Raw genomic sequence first — 22465 nt, forward strand, 5'->3', positions numbered from 1 at the left:
TTGATACATCTCTGCCTGTAAAGACAGGCTTCCTTAGCAGTGTAAATCTAAAGGTTTCCGTGGGAGAAAAAATCATACCGGATACATCTGAAATTACATAAAATAGATTTTCCATATACAGAAATATGATTTTAATGGCCATTATCCCAGGATCTTTTAGGGAGAGATGCAAGTGCATGCACCACTGGGAAACTGGGACTATTGCTCTCTTTTCTAGCCCCAAAAACATGTGTAGTAAGTACAGGACTGAATATTGTCTGTCCTGGGGAGAAAATTCCACATGACAGGGGAAAAAAAGGAAAAGTTTCTCTGGCAGCCTGGTGACCGTGGCAGTATTGGGGGCTGCAGTGGCAGCACACTAACGTGCCTACACAAACTATTATGGCCAACACAAAAGGAGAATGCGAATCTATCCTTTGTCTCACTCGGTCTGTCTAGCCTACTTAGGTTGTAGGCCGTCTGGTGTGGGGACGGTCTCTGGGTCTGATCGCAGCTGTGGCTCTCCAGAGGCTCCCTAACATAAAGGAAAACACAAGCAGCACTGCGAGCCCTCTGTGCCACGGACGCCAGTGAGTGGCAGGTGCTCAGTGCGTTTGTTGTTTTGTCATTTGTATTCCGGTTCCCCTAGGAGCTGCCAACGGAGAGCAGGCCGTGCACAGGCAGAGCAGGAGACAGAGGAAGGACCGCAAGCCAAACTAGGGAAACAGCAGGTTAACGGCTATTGAGCTAAATCCGCTGTATTGGGGTCGGCAGGGCCGGTCACAGTCATCCCGGCCACTTCACACACTATCGGAGCCGCGCTCGGAGCGGCCAAGGCGCCTGGAGGAGGCTGCGGCCCCGCAGGTCGGAGGCTGCGGCCCCGCAGGTCGGAGGCGGGCACACACGGCACCGGTCTTTACACGAGGCCCGAGGCGGCCCGGGCGTGGCAGAGCAGCTGCCGAACTGTGACGTCGGGAAAAGCCGGGGCGCCGCAAAGCAGCGAGAAGCCGCTCGCCGCTGTCGCGCGGGGCCCTGGGGGACGAGGCCCAGGAGCGGCGCTGTCCCGCGGGCTCAGCTGGCCGAGGACTGGACTGAGGGACAGGACAAGGCCGCCCCCAGCCCGTCGGTCACACTCGGCCCGGCCCGGCCCGGCCCGGCGCCCTGCTCAAGGCGCGCGCACTCGGGGCAGTTGGGCGGAGGGCTGCCGCTGAGGGAGACCCGGCGGGGCCCGGCCAGCTCAGCCCTGAGACGAGCGGGGTGAGAGTGTGACCCGCTCGCGGCACTGGAGGCTTCGCCCGTCGCGCCGTGGCGTGGATTGGCTGCCGCGGCTCCGGGCCCGCCCCAGGGGGCGGCAACGCTTGTAACCACGCGGGCGGGGAGCTCGTACCTTGAGCCTTGCGTTCACCGCCCGTGCACGTGACCGAGCGCGTCCACCCCCCGCGACGAGCAAAGGCAACCGAGGCCTGCACGGCCCCGCCCCTATGGGCTCGGAGCCACGCCCCTACGGCGTCATGGGGCGGGGCCTCAGCCACCGACGGAACCACGAACCAATCACTCCCACGCGGGCGAAGCCTCCACAGCGCGCACACGGCCGAGGGCGGGAGGAGGCACGATCGAACTGTCACGTGGCTGCACGGGGCGAGCCACCGGCCGGTCACGTGACCGATCGCCGCCCCCGGTACCCCCACGCTCCTAACTCCACGATGCGGGCGCTCTGCGGCTTCCTGCTGCTCCTCGGGGCCGCCTCCTGCGGCCTCTACTTGCTGTCGGCGCGGCTGCGCCCGGGGGACCCACTCGGGGCTGGCAGGTGAGTGACGGCCCAGCCCATCCCCCTCGCCCGGCTCCGTCCTCTGGTGCTCTCCTGTCCCCGCCCTTCGGGGAAGCCCCGCCTCCTCTGGCGCTCCCCTGGCTCCTCCCCCCATCCCAGGGAAGTGGCTTATTCCTGCTAGCGGGGACCCCCTTGGGCTGGGGTGGGGCAGCTGATGGCGCAGCCTCTGAGGTCTCTGGTCACCAGAGCTGGGCCCAAGTGCCCATTGCCTGCTGAGGCCGGGAGGCTTCCCAGGCTCGTCGTGCTGCTGGCAAGCGGTGCCCGTGGTGTGGAGAGCAGGGCTGGGCCTGGGGGCAGGTGCTGGGGTTCAGGAGCACATGTGCCACTGTGGGACCAGCCAGCCTGTCCCCGCGCTGCGGGCTGGGCCATCTAGGGCTGTGCCACATGTGCAGGCAACGGTCTGAGCATCCCAGAGCAGCTTTCGAGAAAAGCCTTCGACCCTCAGTTCATCTGTGCGAGAGAGGGAAACACTGTCAACTCCTGCCGCCAGCATGTGAAATTGCAGGACGGCGGTGCTGTGGGAAACGCGCTTGGGGCATTTCTGAGGGAATGCTTTGATGTCTTGTGGTGTCCTGGAGAAAAGCCCAGAGACGAATGACTATTGTGATCTAATGCCTTTGCACATTTTGCAATGGAAAATGGCAACTGTCAGGTGCATGCACTATTTCCCTGTGTGAAAAGATTAAAAATAATTCCTGAGTCACCAGGGTTTTCTCTCTGATTTTGACTCAGGGTGATGTTCAGGATGAGCGGGTGAAATACTGGATTTTTGTTGGTCTGTAAATATTGAATGGCAGCCTAAATATATATTTTCAACATGTGACTTTCTTTGCCCAGTCTGCAATCCATAGAAACTTGGTGTTGCAGATTCTGAGCTAAGTTTAGCAATCGCAAGTCAGTGTGAAATCAGATCTTTGAGAAGCTTTGAAACCAATGATGTTGGTGATGATTATCTCCGGCTTCACATATCCTCCTAAGATCCTGCACCTATCCTGACTGCTAGGATTTAGAAGATGTTTTATTTTTTATCTCTTTGATTTATACAGTAGCAAGAAAGGTCCCTCTCCAATGCTGTAGGTGTCCCTGGCACTTCTTTAAAACAACAAATAGCAAAAAGGCAAGGGCTCCAACAAATTCCATTATGCACCAGCAATAGCTGAATATATGTCTCCACTATGGAGACCATACCAGCAATGCTAGGTTGCTGTAGTTATGCTGCCATAACCCTGAACTATAGACGCAGCCTACATCTGTGGAAGGGTTTTTTCCGTCAGTGTAAAAACACCACATCTCTGATGATGATGATAGTATTATTCCATTGACATAGATGTGTCTGCACTGGGGGCTAGGTTGGCATAGCTACAGCATTCAAGGGTGTGATTTCTTTCCCACACCTCTTGCCAACTTAGCTATGTCGACCTTTTAAGTATAGACCAGGCCTAACCCTTACAGCAACATTGTATAAAGAAAATAGCCTATTCCTGAAATAGCAGCCCTCAGGTAGTGTCCCCTTGCCAAAAACCCCTTTAAAAGGGGGGGTTGTGCAATGTGCTTTGAAAGGCAACACATTTGAGCATTATAAGACCTAGGAAAAGTGAATTCTGAAGCAGAGAGATCCTCCTAGAGAACGCCCTGCTCACGGCTCCTCTGTTGAACCACAGGACCTTCTGCTTATCTGCACTGCGACACTAAGGTCCTGGGAGAGTGACTCCTCAAGTAGGCAGGTCCATGGCCATCTAGCTGCCAGTCAAACTCTACCTTTTCTTACAGCAAGCACATAAAAATTTAATCACATGCCATCCATCTCTAGCTGGGATTCCTTTTGATTTTAGCTCTGCCTAACAAAGCTGCTGTCCAAGGTTTGGACAGTTTTGAACCCATCATAGTCCCAAAAATCAGGAATTACCAACCAGAAACAAGTCAAAGCCAAGCAATAGCCCATCCTACCCCCAGGTACTAGCTCTCATTGCACCACTTAATTGTGGATTCTAACATACAATTTTCTATGGGTTACCTGAGTTTGTTCTCAAGGCCCTTGTGCTCTCTGGGGCAGAATCTCAGCTGGTACAAATTGTCATACCTGCATTAAAGTCAATGGAGCAAGAATAGTTCATACCAGCTGAAGATCTCACACTGCTGAAGACCTGCTACTTCCTTGCTGAAACCAGCTGACTTATACTGACCAGTCACTTTTTTTAGTTTAACCTTGTTTTGTCAATAAGGCCAATTTTGAGCAATAATATTGTGTACCTCTTCTCCCTACCCTAGGTCTGTTTGTTTGTTTTTGTATTGCCAGCCCGTGGGGGCTGGGATTGCACCCTCTTTTCTGTTTGGAAAGCACCTAGCTTTGGCTGTTACCAAAACAAAAAATAAGTGATGTGACAAGGTCTCCAACAATCAAGGGCAGAACTCTATTGTGGAGCGTGGCAAGTGAAAAACAGTGAAAACTCCTTGAATGATGGGCTGTGCCGAGGGATGTGGGCTCCCTTCTGGAATGGGAGTGACGGTGGATGGCCCCAGGAACGCACTGACATCGTCCAGACGGCTATCTGGCTCTGTAGATAGGATGTGGTATTCTTTGAGTGCCCTGGTCTGGACGTCCTTTTAGTGTTTCAGAGAGCAGAGGGGCAAACAAATGCATAGAGCTAAGACAAAAGGTGAGACACTCGAATGGGTCCCCTTGATTTCTCTCTCTCCTTCTGAGTGAATTAACACATTGGCTCTGAGATGGGATTCAGGCCATGATGTCTAAGAAGGGGTGTCTGTCTGTTAAGATCATTTTATCTTTCTCTGTAACAGAGTTTCCCCAAGCTTGAATAAATCCTGATAGCTGTGCAGGTTTTGTATGTTTGACAATTATTTCTTGTTTTCTGTATATGCGCTTTGTTGATGACAGTGATAGCAGATGCATTAACTCTTTATTGCGTTGCATTTTATGGGTGTTTTCTTTCAGACAACAATCAACGTGTCCCCTGCTGGCCTTCCCCGGTCAGGTAGGATGCTAGTCCAAAGGGTAGATTGTGGAACACAGTGTTCCCAACAGCCCTTGCACTGGAATGAGTGTGGCTGTCTTAGCCTCCAAACAGAGACGATTCAGGGTTTGAAATCACGCAGCCACAGAAGCAGATGGGTCCATCGGAATTTGATGAGGTGTGTGTGTGTGTGGAGGGGGGGTTGCTTACAAAGTATCAGCTGTTTACTCCCAATGGGGGAGGGACTTGGAACTGCCACTGAGCGAAGACAGTGCATCTTTTCACTAACGAAGATGTTCGTTCATTCATCCGTAGAAATCATCCGATTGAGACTTAGTGGATGCAATGGTGGAAGCAAAGAAACTTTGCACACCCACAGCATGAGATTTCAAGGCATGTTATGAAGTAGTTTGTCGGATACGGTGTGTGATTTCTGCCACTTGAGCTCTCGCTGTCAGTTGCCAGAGAAAAGATGTAAACCATGATGACCTGTGAGGTGGAAACCAAGGAGGAAGAAGCACACAGCACTTAAGCAGTAGCGGAAGATAAAAAATCGTCACACAGTCCTTCTCAACTGGCAGAATGGTGTGAACAACATTCGTCCTGAAGAAATGATCCGGTCCCATTAATCTCTGAGGAAGGGCCCTCAGAGTGCCTTGCCCCATCCTCAAACCACAGGATACAACGATCAGTCCCTGACATGGACAGAACCTCCCTATTTAGCCCATGCACCAGGCCCAAGGTGCAGCCAGCAGTATGAGTTGGGCTGGCTGCAATGTGGGATAGTCTGTGCCATGGTGGCCAAGAGCTCCTGGCCCTGGTGCCTCCAACACCTCCTCAGTGAGGAGTGTTGGCTGCTCGCACACAGCCTGGTGATCTGTGTATTGGCTCCGGGCCCGTCAGGCGATGCGCTGGATGCTCAGTTTTCAATCCTGCTTCAGGGTAGGGGATCAGTGCTCCAGGCTGGATGCAAACAGTACAGTTAATTTTCAGTTTCCTGAAGAGCAGACAGGAAAAACTCTCTTGTTCTGGCAGTTTCAGCATGGCCTATGCAGGCTGGCTGGGTCCATTGAGCAATACTGAAGGTCTGTCATGGGGATGTTTGTCAAACCGAGCGAGTGCAGTGGGTAGGTAACGGCACTTGTTCTGCAATATAGTGTTGCTGTTCACGTTTAGAAAAGGCCTAGGGATAAAGCCTGCTGGTGGATTTCATAGGAACTCTAGTGTTCAAATGAGAATGTCCTTGAGTCACTAGACAGTTTGCCACAGACTTCTTCTGACTTGAAGTAACTTAATCTGCCTCAGTTTCCCCATGTTTAAAATGAGGTGACGGTATTTGACATGAGCTGTCAGTTTGTTAATGTGTGCAGAGTACTGTCTTTGAGATGCTCTTGGAGTGCCAAGGGTTTATCATTTTAGCTGGATCTCCTTCTTCCTTCTCAGGTCACTCAAGTTCCCGTCAGACCTGGAGGAGCTGAGAGATCTTGCAGCATTTCTACAGTATTACAAGCAAGAGCACCAGAGCTATGTGCTGCTGCTGTTCTGTGCTGCCTATCTCTACAAGCAGTCCTTCGCCATCCCCGGCTCCAGCTTCCTGGTATGCCTCCTCCTTGGCTCTCTGGTGCTCTCCGTTCCTTTTCCCTCACTAAACTTTCCAAAGCTGGGATTTGCCATATGGCCGTAGCCCAGGGACTGGGCTATCTCGTTTATTGGGGTCACCATTTAACCCCCATCATGACCTGTCATCTTGCCTCCACGTGAAAGGACTCCTTGCTGGAGGCTTCATGTCATCCTCTGAACGTATAAGCTGTCAGGCATTCCCAGGGTTTGAGAAATGCATTGGATACCCCTCGCCTGGGGTCTAGACCTACTAGCCAGAGGTAGATAGGAAAGACTAGAAGGGGCGACCCAGCAAGAGTTAGTGACAGTGCTATGGGGAGAAGCTCATCCCCTGGCCTGCCACCTCCAGCTGCACAGGAAGGGCAGGGCACTGGATGCCCACCAGGATGCGGTCTGTGGATCTTGCTGATGGGGCTCCATCTTCCGTGTCAGCTGGTGGGTGGCTGGTCTGCTTCTGATGAACTTAAAGCTCCTCCCTGTAGCTGGTCACAGGAAAAATCAGCTTTGTCTCCTCTTGAGGCTGCTGCTTATTCCTTCAGATGTGAGGTGAGGTGAGATGGGAGGTTGACTTCCCCATCAGCAGCTAGCCAGTACTACCAAGCGTTGTTTCTGACAGAGCCTGCATGGTGCTAGGTCCGTAGTTCCCAAACTGTGATCAGTGGGGCACAAGGAGCTGAACAGGGCAGGGAAGGGCAGGGCACAGCTTTACAGGGTTACACGTAGGCCCTTATTCCACTGATCTGGCAGTGTAAAGGGGCCTTGAGGTGACGCAGCACATTTACCTCTACTCTCAGGTCCCTTTATGCTGCCAGCATGGTGTACATGAGAATCCAGCCCATAGATTTTAAAGACATCCAGCTTTGATTTAAAGACGGTATGGATGAAGAATCCACCACATTCCTCAGTAATCTGTGCCGATGGCTAATTAGCTTCACCATTAAAAAATGTCTTTGCTGACTTCAACTTTCAGCCACTGGATCTCTTTTAAAGAGTGTCAAATATCTTCTCCCTGTGCAGGTATATGTAGACTATGATCAAGTCACCTCATTTTCTCCTAAGCAAACTAAATAGATTGAGCTCCTTTCATCTCTCACTCTCAGGCAGGTTTTCCACCCCATGAATCGTTCTTGTAGCTCTTCTTTGAGCCTTTCTTGGAGTGTGGACACAGTATTCCAACAGTGGTCCTACCCACCCTGTATCCCCTCTCCCTGCTTCCTTATATTCCCATTTATACCTCCACAGGTCAAAGCATCACACTGGAAGCTCACGTTCTGTTTATCTACAATGATCTCTAAATTCTATTCAGGGTCGCCGCTTTCGGGCTGCGGTTCCCCATGCCGCGTGACTGACATGTTTTGTTTATAGAGGTGGCCTTACATTCGGCCATATTAAAATATATGGTTTCGGATTATGCCGAATTTACCAAGTGATGGTGATGGCTCTGCGTGACCCCCGCTCCTGCTCCCATTATTTATCAAACAGCCAGTTTGTACCATATACAACATCTGCAGTGACTCTATATTTACCTCTAAATTATTGATACAAATACTGACTAGCCTTGGGCTGAGATCCACTCTCTGCAGGATGCCCCTAGAAACACACCAGTAATTACACTTTGTGATCTGTTAGTGATCCCATGATTCTGATTCTTCCTGGTTCCTGCCACCTAACTAGCTTTAAGTAAGTCACAAATACTCCCCTGCTGTTACCTTTCTGTGTAAGCAGATGTTGTAGTTGGCCTGGGGATGTTGTCTGATCACAAACGAGAAGGGAGGTGTCCATGAGACAATCTCTGCTAAGATGCTGGCTGCACTGTGGAAATGCGTGGGGGATGCTGTGCGAGGTGCCTTTCAAGCCCTGGAACTCAGCAGCTTTTAGGAGAGACCAAGTGAGTCTCCTTAATGAGGCAGCTGAGCTCCCAGACTCAAGGAGTGAGACTGCAATGGTCAGTCCAGACACGGCTCTCCTGCACTGGTGCAGCTGCTAGAATGAACCCCGTACTTTGACTTTTTGTTATGGTGGCACCCAGAGGCCACAGCTGAGATGGATGCTTCCCTCCCCCAGATGTGCCTGGCATCTTACGTGAAGCTCCTGTCTTTGGAACAACTGACAGTTCCCAAACTCTGTCCTGTCCTGATGGGAGATCCTCTCTCTGGAGCTTTAATACAGAAAGCCCCCAACAGGCAGCCAAACCGTGTTCCTGTGGGAGCACAGGGGACGCCGTGTCCCCATCAAGTCACCCGTGTGGCCAGAGGAGGGGTTGGGCTGGCTGTGATTGTGGAGATGTTGCTGAATGTTTTTGTTCAGTCTCGTACTCATAAGGTCTCACTCCCGGCTTTTGTTCTACCAGAACATCCTCGCTGGGGCTCTGTTTGGACCATGGATGGGACTCTTGCTGTGCTCTGCTTTGACCTCTGTGGGTGCCACCTGCTGTTACCTGCTCTCCAGGACCTTTGGGAAGCAGTTTGTTGTCTACTGGTTCCCTGCTAAAGTGGCCTTGCTTCAAAGAAAGGTAAAGAGATCTCTACTGTGAGCCCTTCTGCCCATGGCACAGGACAGAACTCTGGTGCCAGGCTGGCTGGGGCAGCACTGAGCCTGGACCCCCCAGACACGCAGAGTGCTGTAATGCCGAAGCTGGACCCTTCTCTCCAGTCAGGGCGATGGTACCGGGGGAGCGGGATGAGGGCTTCCATGAGGCATGCCTTGCACCTTCTCCCTGCTTTCCACAGGGCCGCTGTCAAGTGCAGGGATTGGAGGGCAGAGGCAGGCAGCCGATCCTGGCATTCCCCCCACCCCCAGGCATTTAAGTCACTGTCATTCTTGTGCGCTGGATAGGGTGCACAGCCTGCCCGCTCTGAGCCTATGCCCCCACTCATTTCTTCTCCCTCCTCTGGGAATCAGCAGCTCAGTCACTTCCCCCATAGGGCAGTGCTGGGCTGGGGCAACAGTCTCTGCGAGCCCTGAAGGCTGTGGTGCTCGGAGAGGAGCAAGTGAGCCAGGGAGCCCTGCTCCATGAGGCTGCATTTGCCGGCTGTTGCTGGGCAGATTGTTTTGAAGAAGTAGCACTTGCCCTGCAAGCTAACTCTCCCGGTGCTCCCGGGTCAGCATTACCGTCCCCGTCCTAGACCCTCAGCTGCGTGACTTGTCCGAGGCCAGGCAACAGATTGGGGTCACAGCCAGGGTTCAAACTGGGGCCTTGGGCTAGGCTGCCCCCTTCGATTTGTAATGTCATGTTTTCACCAGCTCAGAGTGGCACAGCCCCGGCCCAGGTGTGTCTGGGGCCTAGCCACGTGGGAGGGCTCCAGCCAGTGATTCTGATCTCCCAGCTAAACACGGCTCTCAGTGAAGAGCTGGAATTAGCAGGAGCTGTGCTGAGGGAAGCCACCACAAACTTCTAGTGCTGCTCTTGGTTCCTCTGCCTTTCTAGCACAGTCGCCCCAGGCCCGTGGACAGGCCTCCCGGGTAACGAGTCTCAGCAGGGACTCCAGAGCAGTTGTGCAGCCCGACGGAAATAGGCACAAGTTCAGGTGAAAGAGGAGACCCGAGACCTGCTCTGTTTCCTCTCCAGGATCTAAGCCCAGCAAGGGCTGGCAAATGCATCCCCTCCGTCACTCCACTGCTTTGCTCTTCTGGTTTCTGCGCCCTCCTCTCTGCCCAACAGCACTTCACATGAAGGGTCCCTGATTTGCTGGGGGCCAGGTCTCTAAGCCACGCAGCCTCTGGCCTTGAGCCCCAAATCCTTGGGCTAGATTTCCTGTCAGGCACCATGGGGCTTGCTGAGTGGCTGAGGGAAACTCCTCCAATGCTGAGACCTTCCCAGCAATGAGAGCTTAGGGGGGGCATGGGAGGGTCAGCAGGGAGAGGGCTGTGAGGTCTCCTGGAAGTCATGCTAAGATCAGGCACAGCTCTGTTCACATTCAAAGCACGGCCTACATGTTCTTAACTCAAGGCCTGGATTTGGGGCTCCTTAGTCCCCGGTATCTCTGCCACCATCGCAGTTACTGTCCTTCCAGCTCTGGAGTCAGTCCCGTGGTTCCAAAACGTAAGTAGCACGGGCTTTCCAGAAGGAGAACTAATCACAGCAGTTAACCCTTGGATGGCGGGGTGCTTACTCCCTCTCAGAGAGCGTGGGCATGTAGCGCCCTCTAGTGTCAGCCCTGTTCTTTGAAAAGGGACTGGCAGAGGGGCCCCTCAAGGTCCATGTCTGCATGTCATCATTCTGTGCTCTGAGAGTCAAGCTGGGCTTTGCCTTCTCATGCATCATCACCATTAATGAAGGTTCTGCAGGACAAATTAGACCATCGGAGATGCCTCTGCAACCACTTTGAAGGCCAGTGTAACTAGCTGGAACTTGGTAGTAACTTTTATGATGCCAAGGAAGAATCTAGCTTGTTTTGCAGTAACCCTGCCTGACCAATACAGCTGACAAGATCAAAATGTAGTGGAAACTTAGGAAGGGTGGGATGCTCTGAGCCCTTAGGAGTTGGCTCTCAAACACTAATGGCTGAATTCTGCAAACAGAAACTCGGCGTAGACTCAGTTCCCAGATTCACATTTAGAAATCAGTGAATTCCTTTGGCACAGGGACCACCTGACCTGAGACGCAGCCTGTCCGTGCCTGTTCTCCAGCCCACCCGCTGTCCCCCAGTAGGCCTGCCTGCGAGCATGTGGGGGGAGGCTGCTCCCGTTTTGCAGTTTCAATTGATACAAAACTTTAACATGATCTCAGGCTGGAAGCTGCTTTAAGCCAGTCCTATTAGCCTTCTATCCGTTTCAATAGAGCAAAGGCTATAGCTTGCTGCACAGGAGCTTTAGACTGGTTTTAGCTGAAAAATAATATTGTGGAGAACGTAGCTTGGAGGCTGAAGTGCTGGCAGGGTGCTGAAAGGACCGATACTACCTTAAGGAGTCCCTGAGCTGTGCACAGCGGGATCTGCACAGGTGTGGCAATGTCGCCTTAGCCTGCAGCACCAAGAGACAGCAGCGCATGGGGTAGTGGCTGGCCAAGCGGGTAGGGGCTTGTTGTGCTAAGGGGGTTGACAGGATCCAAGGGGCAGCAGCAGGTGCCTGGGGTACAGGAGGGAGGGGGGCTTGCTTTGGTCTTGTCCTTAACACACACACACACACACACACCCAAGTCTGGCCCCTAAGTGGAAACCCTCCCTTAGGCTGTCCTGTGCAGCTAGCGTTGATCACTGCCCATGTGCATCACTGGGAACTCTCCAAACTGCCCGGCTACCAAGGGCCGAGGCTGCAAACTCTGCTGCCGGGCGGAGGCTCTCCAGGCGTTCAGTGGGGTAAGCATTGGGAAGAGCCTGCCCCAAGGGCGTGGAGAGAGCCTGGATGATGCAGTCTAATGCTGTCTCCCAGGACTCTGGCCTGCACACAGGAGATGCTCAAGGGGGAGGGCTGAGGTTGCATGTTCATCCTTCCCCTCCACATGGTGACTCAGCTGCAGTTTAATGTCAGGATTGTACACGTTATAGTGACCTTTGGAACCATTGTTCACTAATGGAGTAGTACTGCTGGAAAGCAGGTAAAGATGCAGAGAATGCAGCTGCCCTTTGGTGTAAGGTTTGTGTCAGTGATCACCCCCTTCTCTAATGGTCACTCACCCTCAGTTAGCTCATCCTTTCACGGGCTGCAGCTGCTGCACAAACAAACCCTCATGCCTAGGGGTAGGGTGGCTAAGCTATTCCTGGTTAGATTTGGTTCAGGGCTAATGTTCTGTTGTGGCTTATTGAAATGAAGCTGTAACTCACTGCACCCTCTGCCTGTTCACACTGTGTGTCTCGACTCCGCATTAACTGGCCAGTAACAGTTGGTGGCAACGCTGATCCTTGTTTCTCTTGTCCAATGGCAGGTGGAGGAGAACAGAAGCTGCTTATTTTTCTTCTTGTTGTTTCTGAGGCTTTTCCCCATGACCCCAAACTGGTTTCTGAACCTGGTGTCTCCGATCCTGAACATCCCGGTTTCTCAGTTTTTCTTCTCTGTCCTCATCGGTAAGGAGCTGAGGCTGGGGGCGAGCAAGCCGTGTCTTCAGGTGGGGCACAAACCCAGCCTACTCTTTGCTGTTATTAGAACCCTGCCTGTACCAGCAGGCCTGAGAACGCCCCCTGCTACACTTGAGGAATTCCAGTGTTACAGGTCCCACAGCAACAGTGACTTGGCCTTGTTAGCTTCCTGACTCTCTACTGCCCTTGTTTTTAAACTGTAAGTTCTGCTTGGGGTGATGCTGCTATTCCTCTAGAGACTGCGGCTGTCAGGTGCCCTGATGCTCCCTGCCGGTGGTGTCTCTGATGGGTTTGTTTTCGGGGGGGATGACAGTTTTTAATGAGTGTTTGGGAGATGGTGTTGCTGTTCCACTGTCCAACCCAAATGTTTTCTTATCTCCCCCGTTCACACAAACTTTCCGACCCCAGCCCCACGGGTGCTGCCCTCTCTCCAGGTGCTGTCCAGATCACCCCATATGTTTCACCCAGATCACCCACTGTGCTGCTGCAGCCAGGTTGGCCATTTGGCTGTGTCAGGCGCTGAGAACGGCACATTCTCAGTGACGGGATCCTAGCTATGTTAGTTCAGACTGGGTGCAGCCTGTCCACAAAGCCTTCCGCGGGACAGATAGCCCCCAGCTGCTCTTCTCCTCTAGGGGGAGGGACGTCTCCTGCTTCACGATGTTTAGTTCCCCAAAGTGAGCCCTTCCTCCAGTGGCACTTAGCTGTATTCCCTCATGTGCAGAGATGGGACCTGTGACGAGCGTGTCAGTATGCACCCTGTGTGTCATCTCTGAGCAGGACAGATCTGTAGATGCACAAAGACACTTGGAATGGTTGTCTGGTAACAGGCATCTCCCTCTGTCTCTTCCAGGTCTGATCCCCTATAACTTCATCTGTGTGCAGACGGGTGCCATCCTTTCTCAGATCACCTCCCTGGATGCCATTTTCTCCTGGGGCACGTTGCTTAAACTGCTGGCCATAGCCATGGCGGCGTTAATACCGGGGACCCTGATTAAGAAATTCAGCCGGACGCACCTGAAATTGGATGAAAAGGACCAGCGCGTTCACCTGGTCAACGGCAGAAAGAGCACATAATGGGTTGGGTGCAGCAGCTGCTCAGAACTTCTTATTGTGTATTTATGGGGATGGTGCAATTCTCAGCAACCAGATGTGTTTTACCTGGCTGCCTGCTCTGCCTCTTCTCTGCACAGCCCAGGACAGAGACAACGGCAGTTCTTCAGATCTTTTTAAATCTAGGAGGAGACGTGATGGTCTCATTTTAAATGGTGCTTGTATAAATGTGAATGTATTGATAACTGGGGAGCTGCCAATAGGCTTTGGAAAAATCTCCAGTGCCATTTTCTGACCTGCCATGGTGTTATTGCCATGCGGGAGTTCTGGCCTCCACGGAGGTTTGCCAAGTGTGATAAGTGCCCTTGGGCTCTGAAATGCTGGCAGGCACTGCGACCTGGCTCATTTAAAATGGCAGCGGTGGTGGTTGACAGCTCAGCGTCGCAGGGGCACGCTGAGCTGGGGTCTATTCAGACAGGGCCTCCTGCAAGGCTGCAGCATGTCACTGCCTCCTTCCTTCTCAGTGTCCATGTGCTGTGCAGTGGGGCTTTCACTGGCTTCCTGTCTGTCTAGTACTGAGCTGATACTACAGGCTTGCCTCTTAACAGGCCAGCTTAGCAGGAAGGGTCCATAAACGTGCTGGAGCCCAGGTCAGATTTCCCCTTGCCTGGTTCAGGCAGTTAACCAGGGTCATGGTTCCTGTCGTGCTGGAGTCAGGTGAGCACAAGCACCATTGCTGCATCCACAGCTGGCCAGCTCTTTTCCTCCCTGCGGTGGATGCTTCTAGCCACACCTCAGCCCTGCCCCATTCAGATGCTTTCCTGTGATTGCTTGTTGTACTGCAGCTCCCTTCAGTGGCTGCATGTTTCCTACTTAGATTCTCTCCCCAGCCTGGTGCTGTATTCTTCAATGTCATTCTTTTACTGCTTCCTAAGGAATGGGAATTGCAGCACTTCTCATCCCAGGGCAGCTCATTGCATCTGCCTCACTTGTAGTCAGCCTTCAGCAGTGCCCAATACATCCCCATTGTTCCAGCAGAAAACACAAAACCTCCTGCCACTCCCTTGATACCCCCGGCCATGTGTGCATTTCTGCGCATGGAAAGAGACTTCCTGCCTGAGAAAATGGGGACACAGCTTCAGGAGTACCTTCGCTTGGTTATCCAGTCCGTCTGGCCCAGAGCTGGCACTCCTGGGTCCATTGGGAGTATAGTTTCTTAATGCAGGAAACCACCACTAAACCAGGTCACTTCACAGCCAAGCCTGGTGCTTTTTACTGCCTATTTTTTAACAGAGAAAACCCTGGCGCAGCATCTCGAGGAAATCAGTCTCAGCGTCCGTGGTGCCAAACGTGCATTCAGGGAAATAGCAAATCCTTCTGTCAGTGTTTTAGCTTTTCAGGAGCTGTGTCCTGCTGACAAGGTTTCAGACTGAGGTATGGACTTCTCTGCAGCAAGGCTGCGTCTGTGCCCATGGTGGACATTGCATGGGCTGTGTTCTGAATCAGCTGCTCCTTAGGAGAGAAGACTGAAGGAAACAGCATAGAAATGCCGGGCTGCTGGAGCCCATCTGTGTGGTGATTTGTGTCCTTGCCTGATCTCACACCAAGTGCCTTACCAACCAGGTGTCTGTGTTTACATGTAAATTACTGCTTTTCAAATAAATGGTGGTGAAACTTTACAGAGCGAGTTTGTTAAATGAAGTGAATTGAATGCTGGCCGTTCAGAACTAAGGGACCCCTCTCACTCCTGGGGAGGGTAGTTCAATATCCAAGGCCATTCAGGCAGCCTTTGGCAAGCAGAATGTCCATCTGTTAGAGTGGCCGTCTGTAAGACACGGCCTGAGACCAAGTTCACTTTGCAGTGAGCAGGAAGGAGCTGCTAACCACTCTTCACTTCCAATGGCTGGAAGCTTGCTGGTAATGGTGCCTGGCGATGAGAGAAACATCCAGAGCATAAAGTTCACTTATTTGTGGACTTTGCTCAGCATCCCTGCTGCACTCAGATGCCCTGCAGTCTGTGTGGGGTGCCAGATGCCTGGCTCGAAATGTGCTACCACCCTCCCTTGCAGTCTTTCTTTCCCAGTTTGAAATGTTTTCTAGAAGAACTATGCATGCTGAAATTCCCTTGAGCTAGGGCCTATGGGATTCTTAGTTCACTGCCATGGGGCTGGTCTCTCAAAGTCAGTGGGAGCTGTGAGAGCAACACTCCTTGTAAATCCGGTGCCTGCAATATAAACAGCAGGTCCTAGGATGAGCCCATTGGCCAAAGCAGCTAGGGCCAGACCCACCAAGGCATGTAGGCACCTCACTGCCACTTCAGGTGCCTAAGTCCAAAATCTAGATCCTCAAAAGCCCATTCAGCTTCTATCAGCTAACTCACACCTCAACCCGGCTGGATCCTCAAACTTAGTGTTCCCCCATTTATCTCATAAGAACGGTCACACTGGGTCAGATCAATGGTCCATTTAGCCCAGTGTCCTTCTTCTGACTGGTCGGTTCCAGATGCTTCAGAGGAATTAATAGAACAGGGCAATTATCGCATGATCCATCCCCTGTCATCCAGTCCCAGCATCTGGCAGTCAGAGGCCATGGGACACGCAGAGCACGGGGTTGCATCCCTGACTATCTTGGCTAATAGCCATTGATGGACCTAGCCTCCATTTGGTTCTGGTGACTTACTACTGATTAATTTATCAATTTCTTCCAAAACCACCTCTACTGACACTTCAGTCTGGGACACTGCCTCTGGCTCTGGTGTGGGAAATGCCCTCATATCTGCTGCAGGGAAGACGGATGCAAAGAATTAATTTAGCTTCTTCACAATGGCCTTGTCTTCCTTGAGTGCTCCTTTAGCACCTTGACTGTCTAATGGCCCCATTGATTGTTTAGCACACTTCCTGCTTCTGATAGTCTTAAATTTATTTTTGCTGTTAGTTTTTGTGTCTTTTGCTAGTTGCTCTTCAAATTCTTTTTTGGCTTGCCTTATTTATGTTTACACTTGACTTTCCAGAGTTTATGCTCCTTTTTATTTTTCTCAGTAGAATTTGACTTCCAATTTTTAAAGGATGTCTTTTTGTCTTTGACCACCTCTTTTACTCTTGTCGTTTAGCCGTGGTGGCATTTTTTTAGTCCTCTGTTTTTATTTGGGGTATACGTTTAGTCTGAGCCTCTATTACATGCAGCTTGTAGGCATTTCACCCTTGTGACTGTTCCTTTTCATTTGTTTAACTAGGGCCTGGTCTACACTACATGGTTAGGTTGACACAAGGCAGCTAACGTCGACCTAGCTGTGGATGTGTCTCCAGTTGAATTTTGCTCCTACTGACTAAACTGTCGTGCTACATCGACTTAACACCACCTCTCCGAGTGGTATAGAGTCAAGGTCAATGTAGTTAAGTCGACACAGTGTCAGTGTCAACTCTGTGTCATTTACATTGACTGTTACTGGCCTCCAGGAGCTGTCCCACAATGCTGCACGCTGACCACTCTGGCCCAGTGGCCAGGTGGACAGGAAGCTGCCCCCCCTTTAAAGCCTCGTGATTTCTTGAAATTCCTTTTCCTGGTTGCCCAGCGTGGCGAGCTCCATTGTTGTGTGCACCGGCCCAGCTGACCATGCCGGCTCTACGCTGCAGACGCACTCCTGCCTGGAGTGCATAGGAGGTGTTGGATCTCCTGGGGCTATAGGGAGAAGAAGCTGTGCAGTCCCAGCTCCGATCCACTTACAGAAACGTCTGCCTCTATGAGCTGATTACTCAGGGCATGCAGGAGAAGGGCTACAGGAGAGACAAGCAGCCATGGCACATGCAAGCCAAGGAGCCGCAGCAAGAGTACCAGGGGGCCAGGGAGACCAACAATCAATCTGTGCTGAGCTGCAGATCTCCACAAAGAGCTGCATGCCATCCTCGGAGAAGACCCCGCCTCCACCTCCACACGCCCTCTGGACACTTCAGAGGAGCCCACGTCGCAGGCCTCTACCATGAACAGCGAGGAGGAGTATGGGGGACAGGCAAGCAGGGGATCCGGCTGTGCATGTTTTTTACTCCGTTGCAGTCCAGCCAATCAAGCACAGGCAAGCCCGATACAGGGGAAGGAATCTCTGGTAACTATGCGGTTTGCTTTGATGTTGCCAGGATGGCACCCCAAAGGAGCAGGACACATCTGGTGATTTACTCTTTTTTACTTGTGCTCAAGAGGTAGAGAAACAACCAAGAGAGGCAGAGTTGCTCTCTGCTTTTCATTCCCCTCTAGAGTTAGGCAGAGGGGGCCATGCCGAGCAGTTTGTTTACATGCACTGGGCTGTCTTGTGAATCCGCTGTAGCGATCTCGATGGAACTTTCCTGGAAGTACTTTGCAATCCTCTGCTGAAGGCTTCTGGGAAGGGTTGCCTTATTTCTTCTGGCAGGGTAGGACGCTTTTCCATGGCACTCAGCAATTACTTCAGCAGGCACCATTGCAGCACATGGCCTAGCGGTATACAGGCCCGGGTGGCATCAGGACACCAGCAGCAGCTGTGCTCTCTCTGCCTGTTAGTCTCAGAAGAGAGCAGCTAAAATCACCACTGCCTGTGGGAAATGGTGCCAATATTGAGTTTCATTGCCTGATATAAATATACTCACACCTGTGACCTCTTCTTCCCCCATCCCTCCGAGGGCCCTACTCACTGTGGCTGGGGCTCTGACTGGTGCCGTGCTGTATCAATCCCAAGAAGTGAGACTGTAGTGCTCACAACTTCTGGGAATCAAGGTTAGTGAGTTCAGTATCCTAAATTTCTATTCCTGTAGTGAACACACTGACAGTGGTACCTCTGTACTGTATCTGCTGCGATTGTGGCCTTGAGGGGCTCCCCTTCCACACCTGCCAAATGCCTAAGCAGATGAGAAGGAAGTGGGCTTGGGATGACATATTCCAGGAGATCCTGCAAACCTGTGGCTGCATCAGAGAATGAGACCTTGCAGCCAGTGTGGAGAGGGGGAAGGCCTGGAAAAGGAGGGGGAGATGCACAAGGACATAACACGGCTTCTTAGGTAGCAAACAGAGATGCTGTGGACCATGGTAGACCTGCAGATACAAGAATCCCATGCTCACCTCCCTCTGCAGCCCATAGAGAACCCAATGTTGGGACCTCCCTATCCTCCCTCAGTATTCCACATGCCATGAGGAATTGCCACACTGCCCCTCCCACTCCTCCCCAGGGGACATTAAAGACAATCAGAGCTGCATATACACAGATTGTGAAAGCCATGGTTGGGGTACATCCACCCGATGTGGACATGAATGTTCTTTTCCCTTTGTAAGTTCTGTTTCCTTAATTTATTATGTTTTATTATTTGCCGGGTTCATGTTATGGAATAAAATTCCACTTTTTAGAACATAATTCATTTTTATTAATTCACACCACGTGCTGTTCGGTGCTGAGCAGATCTGATACCCACCCATTTCCTGTGACTTCATTCTATCACAGAACCCATAACATCAGTCACAGACAACATTAATAGGTGCATTGACAATGGTCTATTCCTACACACAGAGCACTCGCTACAAGATTCATTCTAGGCTGGAAAAGAGAAAGTCCAGGCAGAGCACACTACAGCAACACACACTGCTCCGGCTCAGTATTAAAATGGCCTTTCGCAGCCTCCCTGAGCTGTACAGCTCCACTCTGAACTCTTATTCTAGCCCTTTTAGCTGGCTGTTCACAGTCCTGTGTAGCAGGAGGTGATTAATGGCCCTGCACGCATGCATGACAATCACCCCTGTGATAGATTTCTGACGCCAAATTGATTCCCAGTTGAGCAGTAGCAATGTGGCTTTGCAATTTTCACAGTGTGCTCGCCACTTGCATCTCAACTGTCAGTGCAGTTCTCATTTTGGTGTCCCTGCCCTGAAGGGCTGGCGTGAGGCCTGCATAGAGATCCAGGAATGTGGCCATGACCCTCCAAAAGACCACAGCGTTACAGGACGTCGAACCCATGCTCCCAATCACCTCTGTGCGACTCACAAGGCATTGCAAAAACATCTCAAAACACCCTGTGCTAGGTGGTGGCGAATTACATGGAGGGGTGCCTACCCACCGTGCACTGCACTCTGCACCATTCCCAGTGTTCCCAGTGAGTACATGTCCCTGCCTACACAAGGACCGTAGTGTACATACGCACAAATGATGTAATTGCGATGGCCGACAACATCGGTTGACATAATTTTGTAGCATAGCTTCCTCGTTTTTGTGTACTTCCCCTTTTGGAGGTTAAATGCTGCTGTGGGGGGGCTGCTTTGGTATTTCCCCCCCTACGAGAATGTTAGCTGTAGTTACATTATGGTTGCTATTACCAAGCAGTTCAGCTCTATTCATTCACCTCTTGGACCAGATCTTGCGCTGCACTTAGGCCTAGATCAAGAATTGCCTCTCCCCTGCTGGGTTCCAGGACTAGCTACTCCAAGAAGCAGCCAAACAGCAGGCAGGCACAGAGGTCACCTTAGAGCATGCCTACCCAATTGGACCCTGCATAAAACATAGCCACTGGTGGTGCCTGTGCACACACCCCCTGCAACACACACAGTATGTATCCAGATGGGTGTAGAGCACATGCCTAGGCTATGGCAGATCCACATTCAGTTCCCTCCTCTGCCTGAGAGGAGCAGGTACTTGAACCCAGCTGAGTGCCCTAACCATTGGGCTGGGGGCATGTGTGTGTGTGTCTCTTGCTTTCCTCTTGAAGCTCGTCCACTTTGCCTAACTTACTGAACTGGTCCCTGGGCCAAAGTGGGAGACAAAATGACTAAAGCTAGTTGTCAGGGCATCACCTGAGATGTGGGAGAGTGAGTTCAAGGCTGTGTTCCACTGATCATAGTATTTATAAAGAGGAACAGCTTCAATAGGAGAGCCTGAGCCCTGCCACCGAATACAGACCCATGAGGTGGGAGACAGATTCAAATCCCATCTCCTCTTAGGCTGAGGGGGAATTTGAGCCTCAGGCTCCCGTGTCCTGGGTGAGTGCTAGACCCCCAGAGCTATTGGTAGAAGTTTCCTTTCTTCTTTTGTTTGGCAAGAAAGGGCTGCCCTGGCTCAGGTCCCTGACTTTAGGAGCATTCATGGCTGAGAATCCACAGTGGAGATAGGTGCCTCCCTCTGGCCCAGAGTTAGAGCCTAAATCCTTTTGAGGGCAGGGCTTAGGTCACATCCCTTGCCTTGGCATTACTTCATGGCTGGCATAGGCACCTGTCTTTCTCCATGCATTGTACAAGGAGTCTGGGCACCTCACTTGGGGCTGCAGACTCCACTAGGCAGCAGGACCCAGCATGTTAGGTGTTGCAATGCTGAGACTAAGTCCCCTTTGTGGATCTCACTGGCACAGGGTCTCTCTATGTCCCACTGGAGCACTTCTGTGGGGCCATGACTAGAGATTAGCTCTACCAGTCTGATGCTCCTTCCTGTGCATGCTCGCTCTGTCTCTCTCAGGACTCGCCAGCTCCTTCTTCATGGCTTGGCCCTATGGCCAGATCACTGTAGTTTTCCTCTTCTGGGGGGTTTGTGTGCCAGTCTCTTTGTACCAGCCTTCCCAGCATTGCACTGCTCCTCAATGGTATCACTTCCCCAGTGGCAGGTAAAGGGAATCTGGGCCCACCCTCGACTTCAGATTCCAGCCCAGGGACCGTACAACCAATGGCTATGGTCTGCACTGTCCTATGCCTTGCTGGTGTTCTCCTGGACTGCCTCCTACGTTGCCTCTAGCAGGCTCCTTCTCCACCTTCCTCTGGGTATGCCATTACCTCTGGGCCAGCTTCATGCTCTCCCTAGCCTGAGTGTGACTGCGGAACTCCTCCCTGCAGCCCCTTTCTGCCCTCAGCTACCTGGCTTCATACCAGCCCCCTGCTCCTCATTCCTGTCCAGGTGAGTTTCATCCTTGTCACACCAGCGTTTTCTGGTTTCTGAGTGCATTTAGCAAGGTTGAAAAGTGGTGGATGAACAGTCCTACAGCCCAGCACTTCATTCTGCCTCATGCGCCAATGTTTTAAGTCCCTCTAAAACTTTGCCAGAACTCAGGCTTAAGGCAATGTGAGGTAAGATCCCACCTTGGTCCTTATCAGACCCCCTTCCAAGTTACACAGAATTGATGCTAGGGGAACTGTGACTACAGGACTGCGTAAGGGTGAAGGCACCATAAGTGCAACTCCTTGAGGACCTGACAACACTCACAGGCTCCTACCACTAGACACCCTACATGGTGTCAGTGATCCCATGGAGTTAAATGACCCGTGGCCAGCAGTTGTGACAGCATATCATCAGGATAAAGGTGCATTAAGGTGAGTTGTTAATGATGTAATTGGTGTCCTGTCCATCTGTCCTGGGGCCAGGCACCTCATTATAGGAAACATATTAAATTACAGAGTTCTTCTCTATCTTAGGTGCTTGTTTGCCAGATGATGACTAGGGCGCTTGCTTGGGAAAAAGGGTGGATAGACTCCCAAATGTTTCCTGGACCCTGCTTCTGCTAAATAGCTCCTTTAACTCTGTACCATTCCAGCTGGGCTTAGATAAGATACTCGTTAATAAGGCAGGAGGGCGAGCATGGGAGGCCTTGGGCCTGGCCTTGTCTGTCTCCTTTTACAAATGAAGTTCCCCATGCCCCAGCTGCCGTCTAGCACAAGTACAGCACCGAGCCGCATGGCTTTAAAATGTATGTGTGGGGCCAGGCTGTGGCTGCTTTCAGACATGCACCCTTGCTCCTAGCTTCTGAGCTCTCATCTATTGTCCGTGCCCAATCTATATTTGGTACCTTATTTAGTTATTTTAATTTCCTGTCATGTGATGTCAAAAAGTCTTCAAAGAGAAGATTGCGCTTGCTTCCTCCTGATGTGTGAGCTATTGAGGAGACGTGATGGGTTCCTGACTGACTGAGATAATGAAAGGGGGAAAGGAAAAGAGCAGGCGGGAGCTGCTTGCTGAAGCGCTGAACTGACACCCAAGCACAGGAGAGTAGCAAAAGCCTGGGAAGTGGGGG

General features: G+C 51.7%; 2 protein-coding genes across 2 annotated transcripts in view; one reads left to right on the forward strand and one right to left on the reverse strand.

Annotated features, from left to right (window-relative positions):
• Window positions 1-1609: 1609 nt before the first annotated feature.
• TMEM41A (transmembrane protein 41A) lies at window positions 1610-15145 on the forward strand. The gene is made up of 5 exons (XM_067538762.1): window positions 1610-1786; window positions 6223-6376; window positions 8750-8911; window positions 12263-12401; window positions 13267-15145. Exons 1-5 carry the CDS (start codon window positions 1683-1685, stop codon window positions 13488-13490), a joined length of 783 nt encoding a protein of 260 aa, XP_067394863.1. The 5' UTR covers window positions 1610-1682; the 3' UTR covers window positions 13491-15145.
• A 2496-nt stretch (window positions 15146-17641) lies between these two features.
• Window positions 17642-22465, reverse strand: part of MAP3K13 (mitogen-activated protein kinase kinase kinase 13) — a 140894-nt gene continuing 136070 nt past the window's right edge. Inside the window, exon 19 of the mRNA XM_067538763.1 lies at window positions 17642-18028. Within this exon, the coding sequence (XP_067394864.1) occupies window positions 18019-18028 (10 nt within the window). The 3' untranslated portion in view covers window positions 17642-18018. The remainder of the gene's footprint in view (window positions 18029-22465) is intronic.

The sequence above is a fragment of the Emydura macquarii genome, unplaced genomic scaffold, assembly GCF_026122565.2.
Source record: "Emydura macquarii macquarii isolate MOO-44397 ecotype Brisbane River unplaced genomic scaffold, CSIRO-AGI_Emac_v2 contig_499, whole genome shotgun sequence".
NCBI classification, from domain to species: domain Eukaryota; kingdom Metazoa; phylum Chordata; order Testudines; family Chelidae; genus Emydura; species Emydura macquarii.